Below are 18,747 nucleotides of genomic sequence, written 5' to 3'. Positions count from 1 at the left end.
CGAGCCCCGCGTCAGGCTCTGTGCTGACAGCTAGCTTAGAGCCTGGAGCCTGCTTCCGGTTCTGTGTCTCCTTCTCTCTCTGCCCCTCTGCCTCTCATGCTCTGTCTCTCTCTGTATCAAAAATAAATAAAACATTAAAAAAAAATAAAGTATTAGGCTTGTATTGCTTTTTCTTGATTTTTCCATATTAGGATATTGACTTTCCACTATCAAAGTTAAGGATTAGATTCTGTTTCCTCCTCCCCATTCTTCATCACACATGGGCACCCTTCCTTCCAGTGTAATTATATACTTTTTGTTAGACCAATACCTAGTATTTCCATAGCCAGAAATACAATTATTTTCTTCTCTTATACAATATTTTATTTTCGCAAGAGCTAACTACTGTATGATTCTTAAATCTGCTTAGTTTTCTGTGTATCTTGTTAGTTTACCTCCCAAAATCTAGGTCTAATATTTAAACCTTAAAAGTATTTAAATAAACTCTCGGCAGTGCATCCTGGGTCAGCGTAGTCATGGCGGCTCGTGTCCTTTCCGCTTGTGTCCGCCGACTGCCTGCGGCCTTCGCGCCGCTTCCCCGGGTCCCCACGCTGGCCGCAGCCTGGCCACTCAGCATCACCCTGTGCCCCGCGGGAGCCCGGACGAGGCCTGGGGCTCTGCATCCTGCCTCGGTACTCACGCAGGTTCCAGTCTCACAGCTGTGCCGCCAATACAGCGATGCGCCCCCTTTGACGTTAGAGGGAATCAAGGACCGTGTTCTTTACGTCTTGAAACTCTATGACAAGATTGACCCCGAAAAGCTCTCAGTAAATTCCCACTTCATGAAAGACCTGGGCTTAGACAGTTTGGACCAAGTGGAGATTATCATGGCCATGGAGGACGAATTTGGGTTTGAAATCCCTGATACAGATGCTGAGAAGTTAATGTGTCCACAAGAAATTGTAGATTACATTGCAGATAAGAAGGATGTGTATGAATAAAACATCAGACCCCTTTTTTTTCATTGAGAGAAGACTCAGAAGATGCTGGCAAGTGTCTGGAAGTGAGAACGCGTTTTGGCATTATTGCCGCCTTTGACAGAATAATTCTGTTTAGACTTGTATTTAAGTTGTCTGTTTTGCCCTTTGAAAATAAATCTATAAAACCAAAAAAAAAAAAAAAACTCTCAAGGCATATTTTGGTGGCTTCAGAATATTCCCGAGAAAGGGTGCATGAAAGGTATTTTTGTTGAGACTTAGTATGTCTGAAATCGTCTTTTTCTATTTCACACTTGGTTGGTAGTTTGCTGGGTATGGAATATTAAGTTTGAATTAATTTTCTTCAGAATTCTGAAGGTGGTTTATTGAAATGGGACAACGTGGGGAACCAAATCCAGGGAAGTCCATTGCTCCCTGTCGCCACTGAGCAGTCTTAAGCCATTATGAATTTATAACCTGGAAGTATGTGGCATCTTCTCTTTATCTTCAGGGTTGTGAAAGTTTGCAATGATGTGCCTTGATGTGGATCTGTTTTCATCTTTGTTCTGGGTGTCTGGTAGGATCTTTAGCTTAGAGACACATAATCGTAAGTACTAGAAAACTTTCTTGAATCATTTATCGATGATTTCCTTCCTTCCATTTTCTTCATTCTCTTTGGAATTCCTAGACTGATCCTCTGATGTAGTTGCAGAATGAGTTGGGTCCCTCTAAAATTCATCTGTTGAAGCCCTAACCTCAACTGTTACTGTATATGAAGGTAAGGCCTTTAAAGAAGTAGTTAAGATAATTAAATGAAGTCATAAGGGTAGGGTCCCAGTCCAACAGGACTTGTGTCTTTATAAGAAAAGGAGGAGACACCAGGAATGTGTATGGATAGATAGAAGGCCATGTGAGGACATGGTGAAAAAGTCAACATATGCAAGCCAAGGAGAAAGGCCTCAGGATAAAAAAATGTGACAACACCTTGATGTTGGATTTCTATCCTCTACAACTGTGAGAAAATAAGTTTCTATTGTTTAAGCCACCCACCCTGTGGTATTTTGTTATGGTGGCCCTAGCAAACTAATACAGATTTTTTTTTTTTTTGAGAGGAGGTGGAGGGAGAGGGAGAGAGAAAGGAGAGAGGGAATCCCAAGCAGGGTCCAAAATGTCATCAAGGAGTGTAATGTGGTGCTTGATCCCATGACCCTGAGGTCATGACTCAAGCCAAAATTAAGAGTTGGACACTTAACCGACTGAGTCACCCAGGTACTCTTGTTCTTATGTTTTCTGTCCTCTCTTCCATTTCTTTGTCCTTTGTTCTACTTTCTGGGAGATTTCTTTGATATATCATCTGATCTTTTAATTTAGTTTTTTAAATGTTTATTTATCTTGAGAGAGAGAGAGAGCAGAAGCAGGGTAGGGGCAGAGAAAAGGGGAGAGAGAATCTCAAGCAGACTCTGTCATGTCAGTTTGGATCCCAACCCAGGGCTTGATCCCACAAACCATGAGATTCCCCCAAATATGTTTTATGTATTTGCCTAATTTTATTAAATATTATTTTACTTTAAAAATACTTAGGGTGAGATTTTAAGCAAGATTAAAAAATCCTCTGAGAAACAAGAGAAAAGCAGAAAAAGGAAAGCTGGAAAAATAATTATAAAGGGCATATTTAGGTTCGAGAGATCACATTCTGAAAGCCATAATTTGAAAAAGGTGAACTTCAAGTGAGGGTACAGGGGCCAACCCCCCCCCCCAACCCATATGATGATGGGAAGGATTTTGTATGACAATGTGCTTTAACAGATCTCACTGGCTTCAACTACCTTTGGAAAAATAGCCTCAAGTCTTGACTTCTTCATTTTTCACTTTCACTGTTCAACAAACATTATAAGGCACAAGAAATGTTCAGTAAGGTGTAAGAATACTAAGGTGAATAAGATACAGTTATTGCCTTCGTGGAGTTCACAAATAATTAATATAAAACATGGTAAGAGTTATAATCCCTTGGGGAGAGAGTGACTAACCACCTAGAAATCAGATGCCAGAGAAATAACAGAAAAGCCAAGAGAATGGGCACCACAAAAGAGGCAGTGGATGATGGCACCAAATGTTGTTAAGTAGTAAAATGAGTTAAGAGAAAGTGGTAATTGGATTTACTGATAGAGAAGCCAGTAACTCTGGTCAGAGAGGTTTCAGTGAGGATGAAATTCAGAATGTGATGGACTGAGGAACATACGGAAAGAGAGTAAACAGTGACAGCTTTTTCAAGTTCGACTTTTAAAGATAATACAAAAATAGAGATATGCAGGATTACAAATGTTTGGTTGATTTTTAATAACTTTTTCAAGTTTTTATTGAAACTCCAGTTAATTAGGACAAAGTGTAATATTGGTTTCAGGTGTAGAATTTAGTGATCCATCACTTACATGCAACACCCAGTGCTCATCATAAGGGCCCTCCTTAATACCTATCATCCATTTAATCCATCCCCCTGCCCACCTCCCCTCCAGTAACCGCAGTTTGTTCTCTATAACTAAGAATCTATTTCCTGGCTTGCCTCTCTTTGACCCACTATGCTCATATTTTTTCTTAAATTCCACATGAGTGAATCGTACGGTATTTGTCTTTTCCTGACTGATTTATTTCACTAAGTGTAACACATGCTAGGTTCATCCACATCATGGCAAATGGTAAGCTTCCATTCTTATTTATGGCTGAGTAATACTCCATTATACATATTTACATCTTCTTTATCCATTCATCAGTCAATGGACATTTGGGCTCTTCCCACAATTTGGCTATTGTTGATAATGTTGCTATAAACATCAGGGTGCATGTTCCTATTCCAATTAGTGTTTTTGTTTCCTTTGGGTAAATACCTAGTAGTGCAGTTGCTGGATGTAGGGTAGTTCTATTTTTAACTTTTTTGAGGAACCTCCATACTGTTTTTAATAAGAAAGATTTAAACTTAAAAGCCAAAGTAGAAGAAAGGCTGAAGATACAGGGAAGAGTGAGGATGATTTATGGGGCAAAATCCTTGAGGAAGCAAAAAAGAATGAGATCAAGAACACAGACTGAAGAACTGATTTTAAACTGGAAGAAGATTCCCTCTTGAACAAAAGAGAAGGGATGGAGGATATTGGGCAAACCAAAGCTGATGCTTGGGTCTGCTGGCCTGGAGGTCTTTTTCTCTGTGAAATAACATGTAAAGTCATCAGCTAACAGTGAGACGGTTGATGTTGAAGTTGGAGGTTTGAGGCTCGGTAAGAGTTTAAAATAACTAGTGGAGAAAAGAGAGAGAGAACTGGCTAACATCTAAGATTTCAATTAGAAACCATTAATTTAGTGCTGCACTAACCTGTGCAGTTATGAGGGCCACTTAAGGGCAACAGAGGTAAGGTTTGCCATCAAGTTATGGACCTTGGAATCTAAACTGGATAAAAAAGGAAGCAAGGGAAGGAGATGAGGTAAATAAGAAACTAGCGGTCCAAGGGTGGAGATCTGGATATAGGCCATGAAAAGCTGGGGTAGGCGAGTTGATTTGATGAACCTGATTTCAGAACCGGGAACTCTCCAGCAACGACAAGGTATTGGCTCCAAATCCAACTTCTCGGTTATTCTGTAGCCAGGTGGTCTGGGTCGGCGTCAGGGTACTGGGACCAAGTCGGCTTCAGCGGTTTCCCGCCACCTCCGCACGCCAGGTTACAGGGCTGCGGCCCAGCGCGTGCGCACTCTGCGCGCGCGAGCTCGTCGCGCCTGCGCACGCCACCGCCACCGCTCCTCCTCCCATCGTGCTCTACACCGCGCGGGGCTAAACGCGCTTCCGGGACGCCGCCCGCCGCAAGGAGTTTGCTGTGTCCCAGCGCCGCGAGCCCGGGTGACTCGCCCTCGCTCTACCCTGAAACCTTCCGCCTGAGCCCGCGCAGGAGGAGCGGGGCCTCTGACGGGAGCGGCGACCCCGCCGGCCCCGGTCTCTTTCCCTGGCGGCGGCGGCTTCTTCTATAGGACAATATGTTCAAGAGAATGGCCGAATTTGGGCCTGACTCCGGCGGGAGAGTGAAGGTCAGTTCCCGGGCCGCGCCTCCGCTCCGGGAGCGGTTCTCACGTCGTGGCTCCTCCCTGCGCGGCGTGAGGAGGGCCCGTTTGTTTTCCCTCCCGCGCCCTCTCCGCTCGCGGTTTGAATCGTGGTTTCTAGACGGGGAGTCAGTCACAGCAGCCGCGGAAGAATAAGTGTTCCTTTTGACTCCAACTTGACCGCCTCCCCCAGAAAACAGCGAGTGGTGGTTTGGGGAGAACTGGACATTGTTGAAGGGGAAAGTAGCCACTTCGAGGGCTTGGTGCTCATCTTCTGCCAGCCCCGGGCACCGGCAAAGTGGGGGTGTGATACACTGGCACCGTATATGCAAGTGTGATCGCTGAAGAACTGGGGGGTAGGAAAGTTCAGGAAACTTTCCAGAGTTCATGGTGTTCACAGAACCCCCAAGCTTCGGCCAAGATAATAATCAAGGCATGCAGAGGACGTAACGCTGGCTGGCACATAGAGAACATTCAGAAAATGTTCGCTTCTTTTGTTTTTAAAATTGTTGTCGAGCCTAACGTGATGTTTGACACTTAACACGTTTCCCTCCCACTTCCTGCGTCTCCTGGCACGTTAGTTTTTAAGGCAGGACTAACTGGTTCTTGATAGAACACCTGTGTTCACCCCTTCTGGTTTTAGGTTTATTGCGGGAAGGAGATGTTTCTTTGAAAAGAACTCACCCACGTTTGCACCAGTCTAGTTGCTCTAGCTTTAGAGTTCCTTTCTGTGTCTACAGCTGTCACATAATCGTGTATACAACTGTTATACACAGTGCTTTCATATCACATGCAAAGTAGGAGTTCTTGGAAAATCTCAAAAGCTGCCAAAATTTAATGGAAGGGGGAAGTGTCAGGTAAAATTCATAGTACCAAAAACTTCGCAAATACATATTTTAGCCAAGGTTTTTGCACAAGGTTTTGGGTTGATAGGAAAATACTGCCCAGGGTTTAAAACGCTAGCTTTTGGAGAACTTGCGGAACTTTCTCTACTTGTAATCATGTAAGGTTCAAAAAGTTTGGGGGTACCAGGGAGGCTCAGTAGATTGAGCGTCCAACTCGATTTCGGCTCAGGTCATGATCCCGTGGTCATCGGAGTGAGCTCTGGGTCAGGCTCTACTGGGAGTGGAGCTTACACTTGTCCTCAGATGCTTTTCCATCAAAAATGAGTGTGAGTTAGTCGTGTAAGGTTTTAAAATTAAGGATTTATTTCTCATTCTTGATGATTGTTATGTGGTCTTGTAGGCATCTTTTTCCAATTTTGATAAATTTCATTTAAATTGTCATACAGATTTCTTGCCTTCTTCTGAACTGACTTGAGGCTTATAGGGATTGGATTTTATTTGTTAATTATCCAGACAAAATTAAAAGGTTCTTCATTTATTCACTGCTTTTCCTCGTTTCTTATTAATCGTTGAGTACATTGGCCTAGCATTTTTCACATGTGCTATTTTCCACTCTTCGACCATGATATGTTCTTATTGTTGAATAACAAGTCTCAAGTTTCATGTGCAACACTCAGTGTTTTCTCCTCACTTGGAATTTTTTGTTTCATCTTTCCATGATAATCTATCAACACTTACCACTTCTACACTTAACCAGATGTGATGAGAAACATGTCTTACATCTCAGAACTTAACACATAAGTAATAAAATGAAAACTGTTTGCCCTAATTCTACCTAATGTACTTACCATGATTTAAATAGACATTTTCATCGCTTCTCGGTCTTTTGGCTAAGATCAAGTGTAAATAGACATTTTCAAAGTGGGGACATTGTCATTAACCTGGTGTTTAGTTACTTGTGTTAATATGAAATGAGGATAATTGTCTGAAACTGATTTGTTGAGGGAAATCCATCTTATAAGCAAACTCTAGGTTTTTAGATTGCCTGCCATTCCTTAAAACAAGTTTTCAGAGCTCTTATTCTGTACATTTGGGTGAAAATACAATATTAATTGATGTTAAAATTATTTTTCTTTTAGGGGGTTACTATTGTTAAACCAATAGTTTATGGTAATGTTGCTCGATATTTCGGAAAGAAAAGAGAAGAGGATGGGCACACCCATCAGTGGACAGTGTATGTCAAACCATATAGAAATGAGGTAGGCACTTGATTCTCCTGTAACTGCTTTGAGGCTGTAGTTTGTTTTTGATTGAAGATAAATTGTTATATTATTTTATAGTAACTTTCTGATTATAAAATTGGCCCATTGTAGAAATGTCACTCCCTAAAAGCTGAAAGAATAAAGTGAGAGTTGTCATCATACTACTGTTAGTAGAAGTCAATTTTCCAAACATTTGTAACTAAAATTGAGTTATGGTAACAAGAATCATGCTATAAACACAGCATATCTTCCAGTCATCATGTCTTAAATTAGCCTAGTATTTAATCAGGTGTTTCGGGAATAGTAGTTCATATCTTTTAATACTTTAACAATTGGTAAAAGACCATCAGAGAGGATGAATGGCAAAACTGCTATATAATCTGGCTGGTGATAATTTTGTTGCTGCTGAATCTAATGTCTGGAATGCAGCCAGTACATAGTAGGTATTCAGTAGATTAATCAAATATTTCTCCACTTAAAACCCTTTAAAGTCATAAACGTATATGAATGTTTGTCGCAGCATTATTCTTAATAGCCAAAAAAAAAAGGAAACAACCAAAATATCTTTCAGCAGATGAATGGATAAATAAAATGTCGGATATCCATACAGTGGAATATTATTAGGGAATTAAAAAGAAATAATGTACTGATGCATGCTACTACCACATGGAATAAATTTAGAAATGTTATGGTAAGTGGAAGAAGCCAGACCAAAAGCCACATACTGGATGATTCCATTTTATAAAATGCCCAGAAGAGACAAATCCATAGACACAGAAATAGATTAGTGGTTGCTAAGGAGTGAGAGGAAGAGGGATTTAGAGTTGAGTACTAATGGGTATGTGGTTTCTTTTTTGTGTGATAAACATATTCTAAAATCTTTTGTGGAGATGGCTGTACAACTCTGAATATACTAAAAGCCATTGAATAGTTACTTTAAATGGGCAAATTGAATGGTATGTGAATATCTTGATAAAGCTGTTAATTTAAAAAAAAAGAACCTTAAAGGACTACCTGTTGCCTTCAGGATAGTTAAAACTATTATGTTTTAGGGGCACCTGGCTGGCTCAGTCACTAGAGCTTATGACTTTTCATCTTGGGGTTGTGAGTTTGAACCCCACATTAGGTATAGAGAAGAGTTAAAAGTCAAATCTTAAAAAAAAAAAAAAAAAAACTATCGTATTTTAGAAGGCCTGCCATAGTCTATCCCAGTCTTATCTCTGCAGCTTTATCCCTTGTTAGTGTTTGTCTCATCATTTCCTTATACTCTACATTCCAGAAATACTAGATTAGATTACTGTTTCCCAAAGGAACCCTCCCTTTTTTTTTTTTAAGAGAGAGAGACAGAATCCCAAGCAGGCTCCACACCCAGCACAGAGCTCTATATGGGACTCAATCTCAACAGTGAGATCATGACCTGAGCCAAAATCAAGGGTTGGACACTTAACCAACTGAGCCACCCAGGTGCACTGGGAAAGAACATTCTTAAATGTCTTCTTTCATTCCTTCCCGCCTATTCCATTCTTATTGTTCCCTTAGGTCTTAGTTTAAGTGTATTTTCTCTGGAACTACTCTCTTCAAAGATTAATTTAGTGCCATTCCTATGAACCTGTACCTGTTGCCCTCCTGACACAGATTACATTGAAATGCTGATTGTCTTGTCTGCCCCCTACCCTCTATACAGCAAGATCCTGAGGACAAGAGTTTATCATTTACCATTGTAGCATCTGATACCCGATGTTGGTAGTCACTCATTTTGGAGAAAAAAATGAAAGTATTCCTAAGAGTCTTCAAAAATGCTTTTGAAAATCTGCCTCAAGAAATGTTCACAATATGATGTTAAGTGATGAAAACAGATATTAGTATATCATTATGTAGTATGACTCCAATTTTTAAAAATGTATATAATAAAATTACCTGAAAGCAAATAAAAAGATTAATAAATACTACTATCAAGTGTGACTGATTCTGTTTTTCATCTTCCTAATTTTCTGTGAAAATATTTTTCTTGAAAAACCCTTTCTTTAGGAGAATCCCCTTTTTGTGCTAAGGAATATGCTCCTGTGCTTCAAAATAAAATTAGGAAAGGAGGAGTTTTATGTCTGATGGTTTTAGGTTGCTTAGCTTTATGTAATATAATTTTGTTCTTTAAAGTTACTCAGTTCATAGATTTGTTTCGGTTTATATGCTTTTTTCTGTAAAATATATTGGAAATGTACTGTTGCTTTTATGGAAGATCAAAATTGAGAGTATTGTCTGTAGAGATATATAAAAGGATTTGCAAAACAAGTGAATTATGGACCTGTATATTCCTATATGTTATGAGTTATGGAAGATTTCAACTCAGGCTTCCTTGGCCTAAAATAAAAAACAAACCTAGGTATAATTCCTGTTTTTTAGAAAATTATATTCCAGTGGGGATTAAGGAGTGCTGTTGTCATGATGAGCACTGGGTGATGTACGGACATGATGAATCACTGATTATACACCTGAGACTAATATAACACTGTGTGTTAACTACACTGGAATTAAAAGAAAATAAAGTTAGATTCCATAAAATTTGAGAGAAAGCGTATTTTATAAAATTAGGTACATATAGTCGGTGTATTTTTCTCCTAGTTTTTATATGTCAATGGCATAACTAATTAATTCCTCTGTATTTTAGGATATGTCAGCATATGTGAAGAAAATCCAATTTAAATTACATGAAAGCTATGGCAATCCTTTAAGAGGTACGGTACAGTTTTTTTATTCATAATATACAAATTTAAAAAGATTTAAAAAACTGCAAATTAAAATTATTTTTTTCTCTCACTACAGTTGTTACTAAGCCTCCATATGAAATTACTGAAACAGGATGGGGTGAATTCGAAATAATCATCAAAATATTTTTCATTGATCCTAATGAAAGACCTGTGAGTAATGATAATCTTTACGACCATAAAATAGATTTTTGTAATTGTGAAAATGTAACAGTACTTGAATAGTTTGTTATATGTTGACATTTTTATTCAGATACACTTTATGTAAGCTTATCACATAGTATATCTCGCCTTGAGTTAAGAGTTTTCATTTTAATGGGAAGTGCCTTTCAAAACTTTAATTTTTTAAGTATAGAAAGATGAGATATAATGTGAACATTTCTCAAAGAAACCATGGAATAGTGTGATTACTAGAGCAAAAAAAAAAAAGAGGTTAAAAATCATTAACATTATTTGATTATTAGTAATAAACAAGATGAGTCCACCTGCTGTCAAGAATGAGAATATCCACTTTTTATAGTTAGAAGCCCTAGCAGTAGTCTTTTTGTTTTTTCAAGTTGCTGTCAGTACTAGCAGCTTTACTTTATATCTTATTCATGAATTTTTATTATAGCCACTGACTTTTTAATCTTTTATCAGATTGTTGCTTGGTAATAAAGCTTTCACTTTGATACCTCAGCAATTTTGTGAGCTTGGTAATATAGTCATTTTAGAGATGAGGATACTAAGGTTCAGACAGCAAGCCATATTGCTTAAATACACAGTTACTGTGGCAGAGCTAGTTTTGAATCCAAGTTATATGCACTCAGACCTCACATTTATTTTCATGATCCTTCTTTTTTTTCTTTTGACTAAAACCATTCAGCTTGTTTTGTTTGTAAACCTATAGGGTCACAACTCAGTTACGGATCTCTCATTCCACATTTGTATGGCTGGTGTTTAACTCCAATTTCAGATCATCACCATTAATTTTCATCTTGTTAGATTCAGAGCATTCCTTTAGCACCAAACATTTACACTGTAATTATCAGATTACAGTTTAAAGGTGTATTTGCTTCTAAACGAGCTGACTGTGACCTGGGCCTGTAGTTCAGAGAATTAGTTCCTCCTAATGGACTGTACCAGAGATATTGGAGTTGTTTTTTAAAAATTTGAACTCCTAGACCCCATCTCCTGGAGAGTCTGATTTAATAGGTGTGGAGAGGGGGCCAGCACCCGGGTGATCTTGGTGCACAGTAAGATTTAGAACCTATAATATAGGCCATACTCTTCCTGTGTAGGAATTTCTTTAGGCAGTCTTTCAAATGAGAGTCTTGTTTGGGCTTGCTCTCTCCAGTAGACAGACTCTTGACTTTTGTCATGAAGTGAAACATCCTATTCAGATCTAGGTAGTTCTAAATGTAAGAAAGTTTTAGTTTATGGTGGGCTTCCATGAACTTTTTGCTGATAACTGTTCATACATTTGTTTTCTTTTCTCCTGAATAACATCTATAGCTTATTTAAATACTTTCCATATGATAAGGTTCCCAGATCTCCTATTGTTCTTTTGTCCTTCTAGAATACTTTGAAAAGACATTATATTCTACTTAGCAAGAAATTATTAAATATCCATTATTTATCAAGATAATGTTTTAGGGGTAAGACACAAAGATGAGATACTGTTCCTGTCCATAATGAAAATAGTCTGTTAGGGAGAGTAGAGCACAGAAATGCAGCAGATGTTGAGAGAGGAGAAGAAATCAGTAATCATCTAACTTCAGTATGAGACAACTCTCAAAGTCCACTGTTGGACAGAGTAGTTATGCACTTCTGCAGTGATGAATTTATTGAATAAGTTTCCATATAGATCGGCATTGACCTGAATTTTATTACCTAAAAACTGTTGTCATCTTTTTTCTTTTTTAATGTTTGTTTATTTTTGAGAGAGAGAGACAGTGTGAGTGGGGGAGGGACAGAGAAAGAGGGAGACACAGAATCTGAAGCAGGCTCCAGGCTCTGAGCTGTCAGCACAGACACTGATGTGGGGCTCAAACCCATGAACTGTGAGATCATGACCTGAGCTGAAGTTGGATGCTTAACCGACTGAGCCACCCAGGCACCTGTCATCTTCTTTTAGTATAATGAAACCATTATACTTTTTAATTGTTGGATCTTTAAAATAAGTCATGAAGGTTTATTTAAAATATAAAAGAAAAGACCTAAGTAACTTGGTCACTTATTCCTGTTACCCAATAACCTATTAATAGATTAACCCATTATAAAAGGAATGGTTATTCATAAAAGCAGAATTTTAAAATTGGGCTTTTATTCCTAGAATTACCTTCATGACTAGTATAGGCCTTTCCATTGCTCTAAGAATCTTCCCCTCAAAATTAGAGACATCTATCTTGACATTTTTCATTGCCTATATCTGCATGAATGCCTCTGGGAATCTAACTAATAAATTTAAGGGAGGATAGTTTTATAATGCAGTTTTAAATTGTTCTTAAATTATAAGAGTAAAGCATGCACACAGTTTTAAAAAATACTTTAAAAATAAGAAACAATACAAGTCTCCTGTATCAGTTTCTTAGGGTTGCCATAACAAAGGACCACAAACTGAGTGACTGAAAACAGCAGATGCTTATTCTCATGGTTCTGGAGGCTAGAAGTCCAGAATCAAGGTGTTGACCCTGCTCTCTCCAAAACCTCAAGAGAAGGATCCTTTCTTGCCTCTTCTAGTTCCGGGTAGCCCCAGGTGTCTTTGGTTTTGGCAGTTTAACTCTAATCTGTGCCTCCATTGTCACCTGGCCCCTCTCTCTCTTTGTCTCTGTGTCTCTTCTCTTCTTGTGAGGACACTGGTCGTACTAGATTAGAGCCTAACCACTCTATCTTAATTAGATTACATCTGCAAGGACTCTATTTCCAAGTAAGGTCACATTTACTAGTACTGAGGGTTAGGACTTCAGCATACCTTTCAGGGGGACACAATTCAATTCATACCATCTTCTTTCTCGCTTCTCTGGCCCCTTCCTAAGGAAAACCACAGTGATTCTTTTCAGTTTCTCTAGAAATTACTCCCAACAATCTCCTATATTTCAACCTCTAAGTTTGATTTTTCAATTTTATTTTTTTATTTTATTTGAGAGACAGAGTGTGTGTGCATATGAGTAGGGGGAGGGGCAGAGAGGGAGAGAGAGAATCCCAAGCAGGCTCCATGTTGTCAGCACAGAGCCTGACACAGGGCTCCATCTCAAGAACTGTGAAATCACCATCTGAGCTGAAATCAAGAGTTAGATACTTAACTGACTGAGCCACCCAGGTACCCCTGATTTTTCAATTTTAGGTAATACTATCACCTCCTCATGTGATGACAGATTATCCTTCTTCATCATCATTCCAGGCTGCTTTTCTTGTTTTACTGGAGGAATTTCAGAAAGGATGCCTGAAAAATAAACCTTTGAGCCATTGCTGCCTGAAAATATATTTTTGCTTTATATTTGATTGTTTAGCTAAAAAATTGTAAGTTTCACAGGAGGATATGCTCTCTTGTCTCTGAGTGATGGGGGAAGGGAAGGGTAACAGGCCTGCCCCCACACAGCAATCTTGATTTCTTTAGCTGCGAACTTTGGGCTTGGAGCCTCCCTGGGGTTCCACTGAGAGTGCTGGCTCCGACCTCTGATGTTGTTTTTCGCCTCAACTTTTCAGGTTGTGAATTCCTCTGTTATGGTCAGTCCACTCATGTAGTCTCCTCTCCTTTCTGTCTACTCCAGAAATTGTCAAATTACCTGCTTTAAATATGGTGTATAGGGGCGCCTGGCTGGCTCAATCAGTTGAGTTTGACTCTTGATTTTGGCTCAGGGCGTGGTCCCAGGGTTGTGGGACTGAGCCTCACATTGGGCTCTATACTGAGTGTGGAGCCTGCTTGAGATTCTCCCCCTCCCTCTCTCTCTTCCTCTCTTCCCCTCCCTGTGCCTCTCCCCCACTCTCATGCTTTCTCTCTCAAATTAAAAAATACGTATTAAATATGGTAGATCATACATGTTCCTTATTAGCTAACCTTTTAGAAAATTCTTTGAGGCCTCTGAATTGGTTTCTATAACATCAACTCTGCTGTTTTGCTAGCTAGGTTTTATTTTGCTCAAGTCATCACACATTGTGCTGCAAAGTGTTTCCTTTGATATTCTGTTATACCTGTTGTTAGGTATTTTTGAAGACTTGTTGCTCCTACTGAAGTAAATTATCATTGACTAACTTTTAATTATTATGTTATTTGTGTAATAATAGATCACCAAAGAAGATATTTTGCCCTCACTGAGCATGTTAGTATTGGTTATTTATTTTGAAAATATTAATTCTTCCCTCTCCTCAAGAATTTGTAGACTTTAATCTTCACAGAATAGCTGTCAAAATTAATCTGATTTCCCTTGTGTACATTAAAGAATTCATATCTTAGTGATTTTCCAGTTTAACTTCTATAGCTGTATTTTATATTGGTTTTTCTATGTGGTCATTTTGTAGAGATACTTTGTAACATCCATACATATCTCTTTAAAACATTCATGTTTAGTAGATGTGGAAGGGTTAATAATACGTAATAGTAAAATAAGAGAACAGAGTTTGAGTGATTTGCCATACAGCAATCTGTTTTGAGATAAGATCCTGAATTTGATGTTAGCTATTTCCAGTCTCTAATTCAGTTACAGAAATCATGATGTCTCACGATGATGAAAACTATTGCACAGATGTGATATCTATTTTTATTTCACAGGTGACCCTCTATCATTTATTAAAGCTGTTTCAGTCAGACACTAATGCAATGCTGGGAAAAAAGACAGTCGTTTCAGAGTTCTATGATGAAATGGTAAGGATTTTATGATGAGTATTTTAAAAGCAGTTTAAGTTCTAAAACTTTGAAGTTATTGGACTTTTTTCTGTCCCATTAGATATTTCAAGACCCAACAGCAATGATGCAACAGTTATTAACAACATCTCGCCAGCTAACATTAGGAGCCTATAAGCATGAAACAGAATGTAAGTGCCATGAGTTCATAATTATGCTGAAAAATATTATATTCCATAATGGTAAACAGATTATGATTAGTGACTATTAAAATTTTTTCTAATGACATATAAAAGTAAATTTTTTAGGAGTTAAAAAATATGTATTACTATAGAACAGCTAAGAAGGATGTTTTAAATTGTTTCCAGAGTAGGAGCACCTGGGTGGCTCACTTGGTTGAGCATCCAACTCTTGATTTCAGCTCAGGTCATGATTCCTAGGTCATGGGATGGAGTCCTGTATCAGGCTCCATGCTGAGTGTGGAGCTTGCTTGAAGTTCTTCCTGTCTCCTCATCTGCCTCCTCCCCTGCTTGCACACTCTTCCTTTTTTCTCAAAAAAGAGAACAAAACAAAAAATGTTTTCCAAAGTAGGCCTGCTTTCAGAAATGTAAAAAACAGCATCCCACATTCTCTGAAATACTGTCTTTTATTCTCTAATTACTTTTAAGCATAGCTTTTCACTAATCTTGCTTAATCTGTCACTCAGTCATTTTCTGTTTAGTAGTCTTTGCTAATAAAATCTGTGTGAAGAACCTTGCAGAACATAATCAGAGTTGACCCTTGAACAAGATGGGGGTTAGGTGGCTGACCACCCTCCCCATTCCTACCACCCTCCCCATCCCCACCCCCCAACAGTCAGAAATCTGTGTGTAACTTTTCACTTCCCAAACACTTAGCTACCAGTAGCCTACTGTTGATTTTCAGAAGCCTTACTGATAAACAAATCACACATATTTTGTATGTTATATGTATTTTATTCCACGTAATAAAATAAAATATGCTGTGGGATGCCTGGGTAGCTCAGTTGGTTGAGCCTCCAACTCTTGATTTCAGCTCAGGTCATGATCTCATGATTTGTGAGATCAAGCCCTGTGTTGGGCTCTGTGCTGACATTGTGGAGCCTGCTTGGGATTCTCGCCCTATCTCTGCCCCTCCACCATGCACATGCGCATATTCACTTTATTTCTCTCTCAAAATAAATAAGTACACTTTAAAAAAAATTAAGCTAGAGAAAAAAATGTCACAAGGAAGAAAAGATACATTTACAGTACTGTATTGTTTTTTACCGAAAAAACCCACGTATGTACGGATGAATGCAGTTCAAACCCATATTGAAGAGTCAACTGTATTCTTTTGTAGAAAGAAAACATCACTTTTTGATGTTTTAGTTACTCAGGGTCAGCAGTGGTCCAGAAGATGATCCTCCTCCTGACACATTGTTAGAAGGTCAGTAGTAGCCTAATGCTGAGTCAGTGCCTGCATCATTCACCTCACTCCATCTCATCACATAGGCATTTTATCACTTTACAGCATCACAGAAAGGAGAGTACAGGACAATAAGATATTTTGAGAGAGACCACATTTACATAATTTTATAGTATATTATCTATTTTATATTGTTAATCTCTTACAGTACATAATTTATAAATTAAATTTTATCATAAGTATTTATGCATAGGGAAAAGCATAGTGTATATAATATGGTTCAGTATTATCTGTGATTTCATGTGCCTACTGGGTGTCTGGGATGTATTCCCTATGGATAAGAGGAGACTAGTATACTGTGAACCAGTTACCTTTTTTTGTTTAACGTATGTCATTTTACATAGTTTCAGATTAATGGTGGGGCGCTGAGTACTAGAATGGCACACTGATAATCAGTCATGTTGTATTTTCCCTCTAAGCTGACATGGCCTTAGAATCCTTTACACATCACTCAGTGCAGCTACTGCCAGGCGTTTGTAATTGGCACTCCACATGAAACCTGTTAGCCGTCCTTCTGGTAACATTTATGTCACCATTCATTCAGTTGTTCCTTTGATCTTTCATTCATTTGCTTCCACTGTATATTGAGCACCAGTTATATATCAGGCATTGTCTTAGGTTCTGAAGATACAGCAGTGTCCAAACCAGACAGAATCCCCCCCTTCATGAAGAAAGGTGGGTATTAAATAAATAGAACAATGAAGTGTAAGATAGTGATTAGGTGATGTGGAGAAAAATAAAGTAGGGGAGGGGACGCCTTTGGTAGGAGGCGATTGTTGAAGTTTTAAATATCAGGTCAAGAATGCTCCCTGAGTTTGTGGCATTTGAATAGATACCTAAAGGAGTAAGGAAGTGAACTGTTCTTTGTTTATTTTATTTATTTATTTAATTTTTTGAGAGCGAGCAAGCAGTGGTGGGGGGCGGGGGGCAGAGACAGAGAGGGAAACATAGAATAAGAAGCAAGCTCCAGGCTCAGAGCTGTCAGCACAGAGCCCTACATGGGGCTTGAACCCACAAACCATGAGATCATGACCTGAACTGAAGTCAGGCTCTTAACCAACTGAGCCATCAAGGTACCCCAAAATGTGAACCATTCTTATCTGAGGGAAGAATGGTATATTTGCGGGGAGCAAGGAGGGCAAAACCCCTAAGGTAAGAGCATCCCTGGCATATCTGAGAAGGTCAGTGTGACTGGAGTAGAGTGAATAAGGGGACAAGAAGGAGGAGGTGAGGCCAGAAAAGTTAATAAGAGACCAAGTCATTTAGGAATTTGAGGGTTAGTCGTGAGTACTTTAGAGTATTAAACAGAAGGAAATGTGAAGTTGTTTGTGGGTTTTTGAGCAGAAGTGACATTATAAAACATTTTAAAAGGTCAATCACTGTGGCTGCTGTGTTGAGAACAGACATAAAGCAAAAAGTATAGTGGCAGAGAGAATAGTTAGGAGGCTGTTCCAGTATCCCAGACATGATAGAGTGGTAGGTGGTACCAGAGCAATAGCAGTGGAAGTGTTGAGAGGGTGTCAGTGTGTCAGTCTGTTCTGAAGACAGATATAATAGGATTTCCTGATGGTTTTAAGAATAAGGTATGAGAGAAGTAGACAAAGAATACACTCAAGGTTTTGGGCCCAAGGAGCCAAAAATATCATCATTGCTTTTCATAGAGATGTGGAAGTCAGGGGAGGAGGGAAGGCTTTGGGAGAAAGATTAGAAGTACCGTTGTGGACATGTTGGATGTGGGATGCTTGTAAGACATCAAAGTGGAAATACTGATATTGCACCCACAAGTCTACTATTTAAGGAGAGGCCTAGGCTGAAATTATACATTTGGAAGTTAATATATGGGGGGACTTATAAATTTGAAGACCAACTAGTATCATCAAAGGAATGAGTCAATATAAAAAAGAGGTTCAAGGACTGAGCCCTGGGCACCAACATTTAGCAATTAAGGAGATAACCAGAAAATGAAATTAAGAAAGAACAGTGAATATAGAGAAAAGCAAGGTGCGTATAATGTAAAGCCAGGTGAAGACAGTGTATCAGGAAATAGTCATTGGCTGTGTCCAATACTGCTAGAACCTATACTGATAGTGGTCCAATACAGATGGATCAAGTAAGGTAAGAGCCAAGAAATGGGCTAGTAGATGTTCTTGATGACCTTAACAGGAGCAGTAGGAGAATGGTAAGGACAGAAGATCAATTTAAATGGATCAAAAGAATGAGAGAAGTGGAGATAGAGACAGGTGCTGGGGACAGTTATCTTGGAGCTTGGCTATAGAGGGAAGTAGGAGCCTTGGAAGTGGTAGCAGAAGCAGGATATGGGGTCAAACGGTGGTGGGGAGGCCATATTGGACAGGAGGCAGGGAATAAGCCAGTGTACTGTAGGCCACAAGAGGTGAATGCAATAAAAGAGGGAGTGGGGGATGAGAATGCAGGAGAGAAGGGGGGTTGCGGTTTAACTGTTAATGGTTGTAGTGATGTTTTATTCGTATTTTCATGAAACGTGTAACTAGGAGTTACAAGAGCTAAATACTAATTACA

At 38.9% G+C, this 18,747-nt stretch overlaps 1 protein-coding gene and 1 pseudogene across 3 annotated transcripts in view; both read left to right on the top strand.

Annotated features, from left to right (window-relative positions):
- The first annotated feature begins 496 nt into the window (after positions 1-496).
- On the top strand, positions 497-1,012 carry LOC115304649 (annotated as a pseudogene).
- A 3,770-nt stretch (positions 1,013-4,782) lies between these two features.
- The window catches only part of YEATS4 (YEATS domain containing 4), a 45,011-nt gene continuing 31,046 nt past the window's right edge, over positions 4,783-18,747 (top strand). For all 3 annotated transcript variants that reach the window (XR_003914399.1, XR_003914400.1, XM_029954519.1), the window contains exons 1-6: positions 4,783-5,021; positions 7,018-7,137; positions 9,806-9,872; positions 9,961-10,055; positions 14,653-14,745; positions 14,828-14,915. Coding sequence is in view for 1 of the 3 variants with exons in the window: in XM_029954519.1 (XP_029810379.1) it covers positions 4,971-5,021; positions 7,018-7,137; positions 9,806-9,872; positions 9,961-10,055; positions 14,653-14,745; positions 14,828-14,915 (514 nt within the window). In the remaining 2 variants the exon portion in view is untranslated. The remainder of the gene's footprint in view (positions 5,022-7,017; positions 7,138-9,805; positions 9,873-9,960; positions 10,056-14,652; positions 14,746-14,827; positions 14,916-18,747) is intronic.

Source organism: Suricata suricatta, chromosome 10 (assembly GCF_006229205.1).
Source record: "Suricata suricatta isolate VVHF042 chromosome 10, meerkat_22Aug2017_6uvM2_HiC, whole genome shotgun sequence".
Classification (NCBI taxonomy): Eukaryota; Metazoa; Chordata; class Mammalia; order Carnivora; family Herpestidae; genus Suricata; species Suricata suricatta.
Note: the sequence above shows the minus strand (reverse complement) of the source record. Positions and strands in the feature narration are given on the sequence as shown.